Genomic DNA, 14,212 nt, shown 5'->3' with positions numbered 1-14,212 from the left:
CTCCTTGACCTGACTGACATTTAATTGACCCTCATTACGAAGTTGACTGTCATATTTTTTTTTATCTATTGACATGGAATCTTACCTTGCAACAAGTGTATCCAACCGTTTTAAGGTCAACTTTTTCGCCGCTACGCGCATCAATTCATGCGAAAATAATTAGTGCCCCCAGCGCTACGCGCATCATATCATGCGTTTGACTTTAGCGGCTGTATACTACGTAAATACGTGACGAATTTAGCAGATAACTGAACCAAAAAATAGTTCAATCCTTTATCTTACTGACATCTGGAGTTTGCTGGTTAAAATATAATAAATTGTTTACATTAAACATTGTGAAGGCGATGATTCGTTAAATCTTCATTCAGTCATTTGAATGTCGCGCCGCTGAACCGTTGTGTCATCCATAGTATTTCTTAGGTGATCCAATCTGCTTTGATGGACTTATGCGTCGATGTAAAATATTTTAAGTAATTTATTTTTCTGTGGTACATTAGTTTGTTTGTGAACTTAAGTGACGTGACGTGTTTTAAAAATAGTTATTTTACTCAAGACTTTTTTACTGACTTTCTTTTGTGATTTTATTTGTAAATTTTGTGGACAACCTAAATTGTAATATATCTGTCTATATTTATAGGCTTACCGTTTATATATCAAAATTGAACTCCTTTAAAAATGGCAAACTGCAGTCTTACGGAAGACGAAATTTATGAAACATTTTTAGACATTTACTCTGATTTAGAAATAAGTGAAGATGATCAAGATATACCAATTACTGAAGAAGTTAGTGACTGTGAAATAAAAGCCCCCGGGACAAGCCAAGATCATGACTCTCGTACACCTAACTTAGACTATACCGTAAATGCAAACTGCTTTTCTTTTTGGACTTCTGGTCCATTTAGTCCAATATTTCATGAATTTGATGATTTTGTGTCAGGTTTTGATCCAGCCACTTTATTTTCTGGTAATTCATCGTAATTGACTTTTTTGAATACTTCTTGAACAAAGAAATAGTGACAAAAATGGTGATCGAAACTAATCGATATTACATAGCCACCATATCAAAACAAGAACCTTCCCAAAAATCCAGACTTCGTAAATGGGTCGACACATCTGTCGAAGAAATGTACATTTTTTTTGGACTGTTAATGACTAGAAACCGACATCTTACTATCGAAGAACACTGGTCCACTGACCCATTGCTCGCTAGTACAATTTTCGGAAAAACCATGTCTAGGGATCGTTACGAAATTATATTGCAAATGTTACGCTTCTCAAACCCCGACACACAAATTCCTGGTGACCGACTTTACAAAATTAAAATTCTAATTGACCATACCCAAAAGTTGTTCAAAAAAACTTTGATACCTTATGAAAATTTATGCATCGATGAGAGCATAATTGTTTTCAAAGGGCGTTTAATTTTCAAACAATATATACCATCCAAACGTCACCGGTTTGGAATTAAAATGTTTGTATTGTGTGACGTGAAGACGGGTTTTATATTAGACTTCATTATTTATTGTGGCGAAGGGACTGACATAACTGACTCTGAATGTCTCGGAGTTTCGGGGGCTGTAGTAACGACACTACTTCAAGATTATTTAAATAAAGGACATAATATTTTTATTGATAATTGGTACAGTAGCCCTCAACTATATGATTTTCTCCATACGAACAAAACCAATGCATCTGGTACGGTGCGGAAGACACGAAAAGGCATGGCAAAATTTAATAAACTTAAAAAGGGTGAAATGAAAGCACAACATCGTGGACCTCTGTTGGCTTTAAAATGGTGCGATAAAGGAGAAGTTCACATGCTAACAACCTTACATGACGACTTCATGGACATGGGAAAAGTTGATTGGAAAACTCGTCAACCAATTATGAAACCCAAGTGCGTTCTAGACTAATAAGTGTATGGGTTCTGTTGAGAAAGTGGACTTGATGTTAAGTAGTATTAATTACCTGCGAAAAACAATCAAGTGGTATAAAAAAGTGGCCTTCCATATTATCCATCTTTATTTATTGAACTCTCATATAGCTTTTAAATCACTTACAAATAAAAATGTTAGTTTAGCAGATTAGCCGTAATACGACAATTGTTGCAAAAATATCATAAAACTTCCCAATCTGAGCCTCATTCTCGCTCTTCACACGATTTACCTCTGAGACTAACTGCTAAGGCATTAGCAAAACATATGCCCCACCCAATAAAGGGAAATAATACTCAAAAGCTTTACACAGCCTGCCGAGTGTGCGCCATTTCTAAAAAAAGGAAAATGTCCCAGTATAAATGCCCAGAGTGCGATGTGACGTTGTGTGTGTGGCCATGTTTTAAAAACTACCATGAAAAACAAAATTTATAAATATTTCTCCTTGTGTTAACTTTTTATCAAAACTTTCTTTGTTAGTAGATATAATAATAAAAATAATTGTGTTTTGATGATATCGGAACTACTATAAACAATATAGCAGTGTGCATGCGTATGGCGACAGTTCTTGTTGATTTCTTGTGATGGGTCACTGTTTATAATATTATATCTGTATCCTGCGGTTTATTGTTTATTATAACAGATGGAATAGCAACAACGGAAGTGTTTACATCTGAGTTGAGGGATCCAGCACTATGGAATCCGAATAATATACTTGATATCGGAAAATATAACTTACTCGCAAACCTATCTCGTCAAAATCAAGCCAAATAAAAAATTTGCTGAGGATGGTGGCAACCCTATACACGCCAAAATAAAATACCTCTACGGCAGTATAGTAAATGCTCTGCGTAGCAGTGCCATTTCTGTGTTTACTATGCGTACTATCCAAAAACATAAGCAAGTATGTGGGTGGAATGAATTTGTAGCGGATAAATACGACGAATCCAGACAAGCGATGCTCACTTGGATAACTAATGGGAGACCAGGCGAGGGTCCTGTCGCAGAGGATAGAAGGGCAAAACGTGCTGCCTTTAAAACAGCACTTAAACAATGCCAAAATAACTCGACTCAACTCCAGATGGACAAAATAGCAGGGGATCTAGATAATCGTGACTTCAAAAAATTTTGGAATAAGTCAAATAAACTGTTAAACATGCGTTGTAAAATCTCGTGCAACATACACGGAGAGACGAATCCAGAAGTAATTGCAAACATTTTTAAAGAACATTTCGCAACTACCACGCTGACTATCGACTCAAGTGAATCACATTTAACTGCTTATGATGATATCGATCCCACCGTCACAACTAACATGATAAAATCGGCCATTAGTAACATGAAATCTGGAACGTCTGCAGGGCATGATGGTTTAAGCACCGAACACGTCAAACATGCAGGGGCAGCTATTGTGGAACTTCTGGCAACACTGTTCACCGACATCTTAAAGAGTGCCTACCTACCCAAAGACATGACAAAGACAATTATCATACCGATAATAAAATCCAAACTGGCAGATATAACTTTACAGGAAAACTTCAGACCTATATCCATCGCCACGGCCATCGCTAGAATATTTGAACGAGTTCTCTTAGATCAAGTCGGATACCATATGACAACGAAAGATAATCAGATGGGTTTCAAGAGAGAGTGCTCTACTGACTCAGCTATATTTTGCGTAAAAAGAATGTTAGAATACTAAAGGAAGAAGAAAACAACAACTTATGCATGCTTTCTGGACCTTAGTAAGGCATTCGACAGAGTTTCCCACCCCTTATTATGGAAAAAACTAAAGGAAAGAGGGATACCATGGAAAGTGGTAAAAATTGTCGAATCATGGCACCGTCAACAGGAAAACCTTGTAAAGTGGAAAGATGGATTCTCAGAACCCTATTTCTTGAAAAGCGGGGTCAGACAGGGAGGATGTATGTCCCCAGTACTGTTTAACTTATACATGGACGAATTAACCCACAGATTAAACAACGCTGGAGTGGGCTGCCACATCGGAGGTCTATGTGTTAACAATATGGGCTACGCAGATGACATGGTTCTGATGGCACCGTCAATACGGGGATTAAGAATTCTCCTGAAAATCTGTGAAGAATTTGCTCACGAAACCAACATGATCTATAATGCGAAAAAAACAGCACTGTTCGAAAGCACGAAACATTTCCCCTGTCTTTTTGAATGGTGAGATTCTGAAAACAGTAGAAACCATAAAATATCTAGGACATGTCATCAACAACAAGTTAACGGATGATGAAGATATTGACAGGCAGAGGCGTGTACTGAGTATAAAATGTAACATGCTCAATAGAAGATTTCGGCTCTGTAGTCCAGTGCTCCGCAACCTTTTCTCACCTACGACACACCAAATTTCCTCCTAGAATTCCGCGGCACACCAAAAGCTAAAATATATAGATATTAAATTGATACACAAATTTTACAATAATTTCTTGTTTTTTATTTGAAAAGTATACATACATACATATAAATATAACATTTTTATTTTTACACAATCTTCATAATTATTACAAAATAATAATAAATTAATGAGCGATTAATTGTTAAATTAGCCTGCGCTTGTTTCAATGAACACAAAAGTTCTATATTCGGCTCGATTTTTGACAGCGCAACCCGAAGTTCTTGGAAGCATGACCGCTTTTCATTTTTAATTAATACAAGCGTTGAAAAACTTTGACAACAGAGTATTCCAAAGATTCGCGAGTTTAGGGCTCTTGATTTAATTATTTTTACGATTTTAATGCATTCATTCATCGTGTTCAAACGTTCCTCCGGTAAATTTTTGACCATCAATGCTTCTCGATGTATGCAGCAGTGTGTAAATTGTAACGTTGGATTTTTTTGTTTTACACAAGAGACAAAACCCTTTTTACTACCCGTCATTGCCGCAGCGCCATCCGTGCGAACAGCAATGCAATTGCTCCATTTATTATTATATATTTTGAAGAGATCATCAGTTACTTGAAAAAATTCTTCACCGGTAGTTCGCTCTGGAACCTCCTTCCAAAATAAATAATGTTCTTTAATAAAGTCCTCGTCAACAAAAAGTACAATAGCTATCAACTGTGCTTTATTTTTAATATCGGTTGTTTCGTTGATCTGAAGTGCAAATTTTTCAGCCAATAACAGTTTTCTAATCGGTGTTTCTAATATATTGTGAAAACGTCTTTTAACAGTATCTGAAGACAATGAAAAATAGACAATATTACGAAAAATATTTTGTCATTGTGAATTAAATACATAATCAAATATTTTAAAATGTCAAATACGTTGAATTTGACCGCGGCACACCTGGGTCCGGCTCACGGCACACCAGTGTGCCACGGCACACCGGTTGCGGAGCACTGCTGTAGTCCACGAGTGAAAAGAACGCTCTTCATAGCCTTTTGCACCACCCTGTACACATGCGAGCTCTGGGCTAATTTCAAGAAAAGAACAATGGAAAGGCCGCAGGCGCAATATAACAACGCTTTGTTTCATCAATGTTTCATCTTTTCATCCACATCTTCGGATCTACCGGATCTGCCCTGATGATGGACACTGCAACGCTGTCCGAAACGTCGGCTAAAGAAGGAGTTAGCGCAACACGGCATAACACCCCAAAAACAAACAACAAAAATGCTTTTGGCCGTGAGAATCTAAAAACTTACCCAACGCTTACCGATGTTCGGACTCCCCAGGCACTGCAGTGCCTCCTCAATGTTAACAGAAGGGCGAGTTCCAAGATTTACAGCTCTGTTAAGAACCAGGATTGCAGGACTGAGGGGAAAGATAAACCATTCCAGAAACATTCTTATCATAGAATCCCGTCTGACTTCGGGATCGAGCATTGAAGACCATTGGAGAAAGATACTTGCTCCCACAATCGTAGATCCAATGGATTCCCGTGCTTCTCTGCTTTAATTTCATTTTTAATTTAATTTTTAATTTTTAATCTCTTTTTATTTATTTTACTATATGTAAATACTATCTGTGCTTATATCCTCTATGGGATGTGTGGGATTGCACTAACCTCCCCACATCCTGGAATAAAGAATTTATTTATATTTATTTATGTGTTTCAACAAACTTCAAGAGCATTAGTAAAGCTTTTAAGATAAGCAAATCATAAATCTGTCAAGAAATAAGAGATTTATAGCTGTTTAAAGTGGTAGGTTTTGATTTTCAAAGTGAGTACCGCATACGAGTGTAATTTTCGGTACATTTAATCACGTTGAAAGGGTTAGAGCTACCTTAATTTTCACAGGGATCAACTTCTGAAATCTGAAAATAATTTTCAATGTTTTTTTTCAAAGTTTTATGTTTGAAATATAGAATTAATAATGATTTAAAAAATGCACAGTTACAGTTGTTGTGAATGGTTCTTGAAATAATAACTCGTTCACAACAAAATACTGTCAGCCTTACTAAAAAACGTGGTGTAAATATAATGGGTGGGTAAGGTCAGAACAGAGAAAAACTTGACTTATTACCATGGTATTTGTTTGGTTAAAACGATCTTAAACCAGGCTTGAGGCCGACTTTACCACACTAACATTGCACGGGCATGTAAGATTCTAATTAGTTTTTTATTTATTTTATTTAGACTAAAAACTCTTATAATTAGGAACAAGTGTGTACTGGAGGCCAACATTCTCTATTGTGCTCTCAAAGACTCTCATACCTTGGTACCTACCATGGAAGGACAATCAATAACTCTATAACCTCTGGGTTACTGGTCTCATAGCTCGAACTGTCACAAAAATTATTGAGATCGACCAAATTTTGAATCCTTGTCTTACAAGATCACTTTTCCATTTCCTTGAATCCAAAGACCTTCTAAGATAAAATCATACTTGTTTTGAAGTTATCAGAGCCACTCCTGAAATAGTTCTGTTCTGAACATTATTTTTTTTTACACCCAATTTAAAAGAAAATCTTTTACGGTTGCTATCGTCAATCAAGCTGAGCAAATGCTAAGTTAAAATGTCGCTTAATCGCACAATCTCGGTGTAACCAATGCGACTGAGAACAATTTTCATTCATGTGGTACCTCTGCTTGCTAACTTGTTGAACTGTTTTGCGGTTTAAATTATAAGTTTATCGGTATATGCTTGCATACTAGCGTCTTTTGGAATTTGCAAACCAACAACAACAAAAAAGGGTTATTTTAAATAAATCAAATTTAATAATGTTATTATTAAGCTATGCAAGAATTTTTTATTATAAAAACTTTTAGTAATTGATCAAATTTAACAGAGTTCTACAAAATAAACCATAATATTTTTTTAACTTAGCTTTCGCTCAGTGTGTTAAAATAGGAACTTTGGGTAGTATTTAAAAATAAGTCAATTTTACGCTTTCTTGCAAACTTTATCGGTAAATTGTGTTGCGTTTTAAATTGAATGCCTAGTAACACACTTATATTTAATAGTAACATACTTTTTAAATTGAATGCCTAGTAACACACTTATATAATAGTAACATACTTTAATAATTTGTATTTCTTTTCTTGTTTTGTTTTATTAAACTGCATGTTCATTTACTTTTACGCTTTTTATGCTTTTTTATAACCGCCACTAGGCACTCTTTAAAAATGTATTGTAATGTTGCGTAACGTTTTGCTTAGAGTGTTTTCATAACATTGAAAGTGCAGTTACTTAAGATTTTCCGTGTTACATAATTACATGTCATGTAAATACTATCTGTGCTTATATCCTCTATGGGATGTGTGGGATTGCACTAACCTCCCCACATCCTGGAATAAAGAATTTATTTATATTTATTTATTATTACATGAAAGTTTTGTATTAAATGTTTGTCCAAATAATATTTTCCAGAATTTTTGCTTATTTTTGAAATATTTCTGATAAAATGACACTGGAGTTGTAATACTTGCATAATAATAGATACATTTTTCTTATTAAATAATATGCCATCTTAATATGTTTTATCATTATCATATTTTCATAACATGTGTACCTACATAATTTTTTTATTAGATATTTTTAAATTTTATAAAATATATTTTTAACGAGGTCATGCACTACAACACCTAGAAATTTTTAATTTGCACTGTATAACATCAGTAACTAATAAAAGGGCTTTCATTTTTGATGCCACGGAAACATTATTCCTTTTTAATTATTGTTATTTAGTGACTCATTCCGTGAATGTGATATTTTTACCAAAAATAACGCCATTTAACTAATATTCTTTTAGATACTCAGGCGACCGAACTATGGCATCACCATTTAGGGAATGTTGTGGGACTAATCAATATGGGGAGGGGTAGGAGGGAATTAGAGAATAGTACGGAAGCACGTGGCTATTCAGCATAGCTAAAGCCATTTTATGCTATTTTTTTATGCTGGAGCGGAGAATATCCACCACAGACAAATTTTAAAAAAGAGAGTAGTTTAACGGAATAATATTATTATTTTAATAGTAATCGTTCTTTATGCATGAATTGTTTTACTGTTAATTATTTAATCTTTTAACCTCTCAGACAAAGACTTTTATTTACTTTGTGTCCCTTTGAGAACTGTCAAAAAGTGATAATTTTTGTGTTATATACGAGTTTTGCTAAAAGCTTCATAACTCACGTTTTGGGAAACGTAGCCTCATTCTAAAAAATGTTTTGGAAAGATTATGAAATCCACTATCGTATTGTGATGTTATAAAATATTTGCGTTTCTAAATATACATTTTATGAAAACGTCAAAAATATGTAAAAAACGCTTACCATTATTTCAAAGCCTGGAAAAATGTACTTTTTTCTGAGTATCATAAAGAAATAACACTTTATATATTGAAGAAATATAATTAAAAACTATTAGTCACCTCAAAATATTAACCGTCCAAACTAAAATATTTTTCATAAATTATTTAGAAACGCAATAAATTATGAACGAACAAGATGACAGATTCAATCGGCTTAGATAATGCACGTCTACGTTCCATAGATATCCTTGAATACAGACGCGTAGCGTTATTCATTATCGATACTCTGTTTTTTAAATCATGGCAATCCGTATACTAGTGATGGAAATAAATCGATTTTTGTAAAATCTCACGCGTTAAGTGAAAAGACGTTCTAATGTCTTGACCGCTATTATCATATTTACGTCTTTTGACATTCTAATGTTCTGAGTGGTTAACAACAATTTTTTTTATGTCACATTTGCGGAAAGTCATTACAAACATATTAATAAAATTCTTTATAAAAAGGTGTTATGCATGACTAATGAAAGCGTGTCCGTACTGAATTATGCTTACCATGGGTTAGGTGTGGGTGGGGGATCGGGCGCCAGCAGTTGGAAGATAGCCTGGCTGATAGCGGGCCCTGTGCTCGTGATCTGTGTTTGCGTGGCCACCTGGTGTCTAGTGCAAATGTGGCGCGACGGTAAGAGGGCGCGCGGGGCGTTCCTGCCCGGCGAGGACAGCCTGTGCGAGCCGCAGCACCCCATCATGGGCGCCGCCACCATCCGCGACATGATCGAGCTCACTACCTCGGGCTCCGGATCTGGTAATTGCCGCAATTCTGTCCAGCTGCTCCCATCACATGCACTCAACATACAAGTTCACACATCCGTTAACTAGGTCTTCATAAACATTAACCGACATTGACTAGTACTTCATTAGTCTCTCTAGCCCATCCGATCATAGTAGAACACACTCAACATGGATTAACTAGGTCTTTGTATACTTTCACTAGTAGAACACACTCAACATGGAAGTTCACGCATGGGTTAACAAGGTCTTCGTGTACTTCATCTGTGTCCAGTGAATCTTATCATAGTAGAACACACTCAACATAGAAGTTCACACATTGGCTTTATACTCATTTACTAGACCTTAACTGACATTCACTAGTCCTTCATTTGTCTAGCTTCACCATTTATTGTAGAACACTCGCATTAGATAGTAGTTCACACACAAAAACTAGATCTTCATTAGTTCCTCACAAAATTATGATATCCTGTAATGTTATCTTACTTTTCGACTATTACACCGTGCTGCTCTTTCTCCTCCTTTAAAAGCGTGTTTTGGACAAACTTAAAGTGTCCATTATCAGGGCAGATTATGGACACCACAAAGTAGTACAACACATTACTAGTTGTCATGAGAATCTGAAATATGGGGAGGAAATGGCTACACATTCAGTTAAAAACTTTTTGAAAATATGTATATAATTTTATATCTCCAAACTAATAGTTAAGTTCATATTTTTAACTGTATATTTTAGGCAATAAATAAAACATACACAATTTACTCCTGTTGAGGCAGTGTGATTTATTCAGATATACCAAACTATACTCCCGTTCTTTGCGGTAATTTCATTCAACTTAGTACAAGTTTTTTTTAGAATGTTACAACCATCACTCTAGACACATGCCTGTTTTATGGCAGTTAGCAAAAATAACATAGAATACATGAATGATTGTGTAATTAATCCCTGATGTATTCTGAGATTTTGTTGTCAAGTTGCTTTAAATAATCTGCCAGATTCATGATTTATTTAGAAATATCCCCAGTTGACATTAATTATCTAATAGATTTGCTGTGTTAAAAATATTGTCCCTTAATGATTAAAAAGGTTATTGCACATAACTTTTTTCATTCCATATAAAAATAATTAATAAGACATTCAAAAACCTTGACAAATCTTTCGCAAACATGTGAGCAATGGTGGTCGACTACTTTTTGGAATATTATTACTTGGAAGTGTTTATGGAAAACTTTAAATGCAAATATAAAGCATTGTGTTGCCACTTTCTAACACTGCTTAAATCACAGTGATACAAAAGGAGATAGAATGACTTTTATGAGTCTGTTTCAGTTTGTACAAAAATGCCCAAGGGGTTAATTGGAACTTATTCCAAAATGTAACAACTCTCACACAATCATGTTGCGAACACTCTAGTATGGGTGGATTAAGGTTTCACTGTATATCCTAGAGACGTACTGTTGCAGCAGGCCTTCCCCTCCTGGTGCAGAGATCCATTGCCCGGCAGATTCAGCTGCTGGACATCATTGGCAAGGGGCGCTTTGGCGAGGTATGGCGTGGGCGCTGGCGTGGCGAGAACGTCGCCGTGAAGATCTTCTCCTCGCGAGAGGAATGCTCGTGGTTCCGGGAGGCTGAAATCTACCAGACCGTCATGCTGCGGCATGAGAACATCCTGGGATTCATTGCTGCTGACAACAAAGGTAATTTTACCGACAGCAAATCATTTTACTTGTGCACACCCATAGTATCAAACTGGTTGGAACTAGTTTGGAACACCTGCCTGCAGTGCCCTTTACCGCGCACTAGTTCTACGAGACAGTACACCACTACAAGCGAGAATCTCGTTATTCTGATTTATCTGTACCTAGTTGTTCTATAATCTATGTTACCACGGGATTAAATAGTAACAAATAAATAAACTGAAAATCAAAATTCTTCACTACTGTTCTGAAACCGATGGGGTTTTAAACACATATTAAATATCAATAGCATCCTAAATTAACTGTCTGGCAAAAGGGCTTGCTTAGAATAATAATATGGCGTGATACCGTCTGTATCCTGAAGCATAGTTGATGAGTAACTTGGCAGAAAACAATAAAATTTTGGCAGAATGAAAAAAAATAGTGTAATTTCCAGATTAAGAGTGGCCTTGTCAATCTTGACTCCATGACAAAAGCCCGTGTGTCCAGGATAGGAAGATGTTTCCCGATTACGATATTCTTCAAGAATCCGGTCTCCAGTATCACGTAATGGTCCGTCAGTCCAGAGGTGGCCCAATGCTCCGGGCTGTCGTTCAAGGAATGGCAGTCCTTGATTTATGAATTGCTCAGATTTTGTATTTCGAGCGTATGTGTGGCAACACAAGTGTCAAAAAATTTCATGGTTGGCAATCTAACCAACACAATGGTTAATTGAGTAAATACTGGAGGTGCCACACACCGAAACCATAGATATAAATAGAAAATCTAGAAATATGCATGACCACAAGTCACTTCAATTTGGCTTTCTTTTCAATGGTTCGTTTGCAGGTTCCGAGTGGTGCGGACATTATTTATTTTTTCATTCCTAAACTCTTTCATTTCCAGACAATGGAACCTGGACCCAGCTGTGGCTGATAACCGACTACCACGAGAATGGTTCCTTGTTTGACTTCCTGAGCGCACGCACGGTGGACGCGGCCACCCTCGTCAGGATGGCCCTCTCTATAGCCACCGGCCTGGCTCACCTGCACATGGACATTGTGGGCACCAAGGGACTCACGCACCCCTCCACTGGTACCCTAAATATTTTAATACTAACGGGGATGAGGGATGAGTATTGCCGGTTTTATTGTTTGCTACATTGATTTCTTGTAATACTAGAAATAATAAAGTCATTTCAAAGAACATAGATAGGTTGGGAAATGTGGAGAAGTCTCTGTTCTATATATGTTAAGTATGTAGTAAACTTAAATTTGTTGTAACATAAGTGTTAATGGATGACTTCTCCTCAACTTCAAGCAATTAGTGCTTCATTTTTCTTTTAAAAGAGAACAGCCAGTAAGTAAGGTGTCAGTAGTCAGTAAGTGTTAATTGATGACTTCTTCTCAACTTCAAGCAATAAGGGCTTTATTTTTCTTTTAAAAGAGAACAGCCAGTAATAAGGTGTCAGTAGTCAGTAAGTGTTAATTGATGACTTCTCCTCAACTTCAAGCAATATGAGTTTCATTTTTCTTTTAAAAGAGAACAGCCAGTAAGTAAGGTGTCAGTAGTCAGTAAGTGTTAATTGATGACTTCTTCTCAACTTCAAGCAATAAGGGCTTCATTTTTCTTTTAAAAGAGAACAGCCAGTAATAAGGTGTCAGTAGTCAGTAAGTGTTAATTGATGACTTCTCCTCAACTTCAAGCAATATGAGTTTCATTTTTCTTTTAAAAGAGAACAGCCAGTAAGTAAGGTGTCAGTAGTCAGTAAGTGTTAATTGATGACTTCTTCTCAACTTCAAGCAATAAGGGCTTCATTTTTCTTTTAAAAGAGAACAGCCAGTAATAAGGTGTCAGTAGTCAGTAAGTGTTAATTGATGACTTCTCCTCAACTTCAAGCAATATGAGTTTCATTTTATATTTATAAGAGAACAGCTAGTAAGTAAGGTATCAGCAGTCAGTAAGTGTTAATTGATGACTTCTTCTCAACTTCAAGCAATAAGGGCTTCATTTTTCTTTTAAAAGAGAACAGCCAGTAATAAGGTGTCAGTAGTCAGTAAGTGTCAATTGATGACTTCTTCTCAACTTCAAGCAATATGAGTTTCATTTTTCTTTTAAAAGAGAACAGCCAGTAAGTAAGGTGTCAGTAGTCAGTAAGTGTTAATTGATGACTTCTTCTCAACTTCAAGCAATAAGGGCTTCATTTTTCTTTTAAAAGAGAACAGCCAGTAATAAGGTGTCAGTAGTCAGTAAGTGTTAATTGATGACTTCTCCTCAACTTCAAGCAATATGAGTTTCATTTTTCATTTATAAGAGAACAGCTAGTAAGTAAGGTATCAGCAGTCAGTAAGTGTTAATTGATGACTTCTCCTCATTAATAACGGTTTCATTTTTCTTTTATAAGAGAACAGCCAGTAAGTGTTAATTGATGACTTCTTCTCAACTTCAAGCAATAAGGGCTTCATTTTTCTTTTAAAAGAGAACAGCCAGTAATAAGGTGTCAGTAGTCAGTAAGTGTTAATTGATGACTTCTCCTCAACTTCAAGCAATATGAGTTTCATTTTTCTTTTAAAAGAGAACAGCCAGTAAGTAAGGTGTCAGTAGTCAGTAAGTGTTAATTGATGACTTCTTCTCAACTTCAAGCAATAAGGGCTTCATTTTTCTTTTAACACTTTCACTGCGTTATTTTAATATGGCGTAAACCAACTGTGCTGATAAAATACGAAATTTTCATAACGGGACTACTTCCCTAATCCGAAAAAAATTGAGACTTTTGCATGTTTGGTTTATTATTGGGGATCACACCTACCAATCGCACTGCCTGACAACGCTACATACTCTCCAGTTGTTATGTAATAGGCAGGACAAGATAGTAGGCGTCATTGCGTAATGGTGAGTTTACACGAGACATTTACTGTACTATTTACTCATCAAGAAATTATATTTTTATAAATTATTAGTAAACTCAAGATTGATTTTTTTACTTTTACTACGGAGGTAAACAGAGAAAACAGAATGCCAGACTGCCCTGTCCTTACACACAATATTTGCATCCACCACGTTCATGCAGTTTGTCATATATAGTA

General features: G+C 35.9%; 1 protein-coding gene across 4 annotated transcripts in view; it reads left to right on the top strand.

Annotated features, from left to right (window-relative positions):
• The window catches only part of babo (TGF-beta receptor type-1 babo), a 42,274-nt gene that overhangs the window by 13,391 nt on the left and 14,671 nt on the right, over positions 1-14,212 (top strand). For 3 of the 4 annotated variants that reach the window (XM_089645884.1, XM_089645882.1, XM_089645885.1), the window contains exons 4-6: positions 9,226-9,465; positions 10,914-11,147; positions 12,033-12,221. In XM_089645884.1, the coding sequence (XP_089502010.1) occupies positions 9,226-9,465; positions 10,914-11,147; positions 12,033-12,221 (663 nt within the window). The remainder of the gene's footprint in view (positions 1-9,225; positions 9,466-10,913; positions 11,148-12,032; positions 12,222-14,212) is intronic. The other variant, XM_089645883.1, reaches the window with a different exon arrangement.

This window comes from Hesperophylax consimilis, chromosome 23 (assembly GCF_061612785.1).
Source record: "Hesperophylax consimilis isolate HC1 chromosome 23, BYU_Hcon_1.0, whole genome shotgun sequence".
Classification (NCBI taxonomy): Eukaryota; Metazoa; Arthropoda; class Insecta; order Trichoptera; family Limnephilidae; genus Hesperophylax; species Hesperophylax consimilis.
Note: the sequence above shows the minus strand (reverse complement) of the source record. Positions and strands in the feature narration are given on the sequence as shown.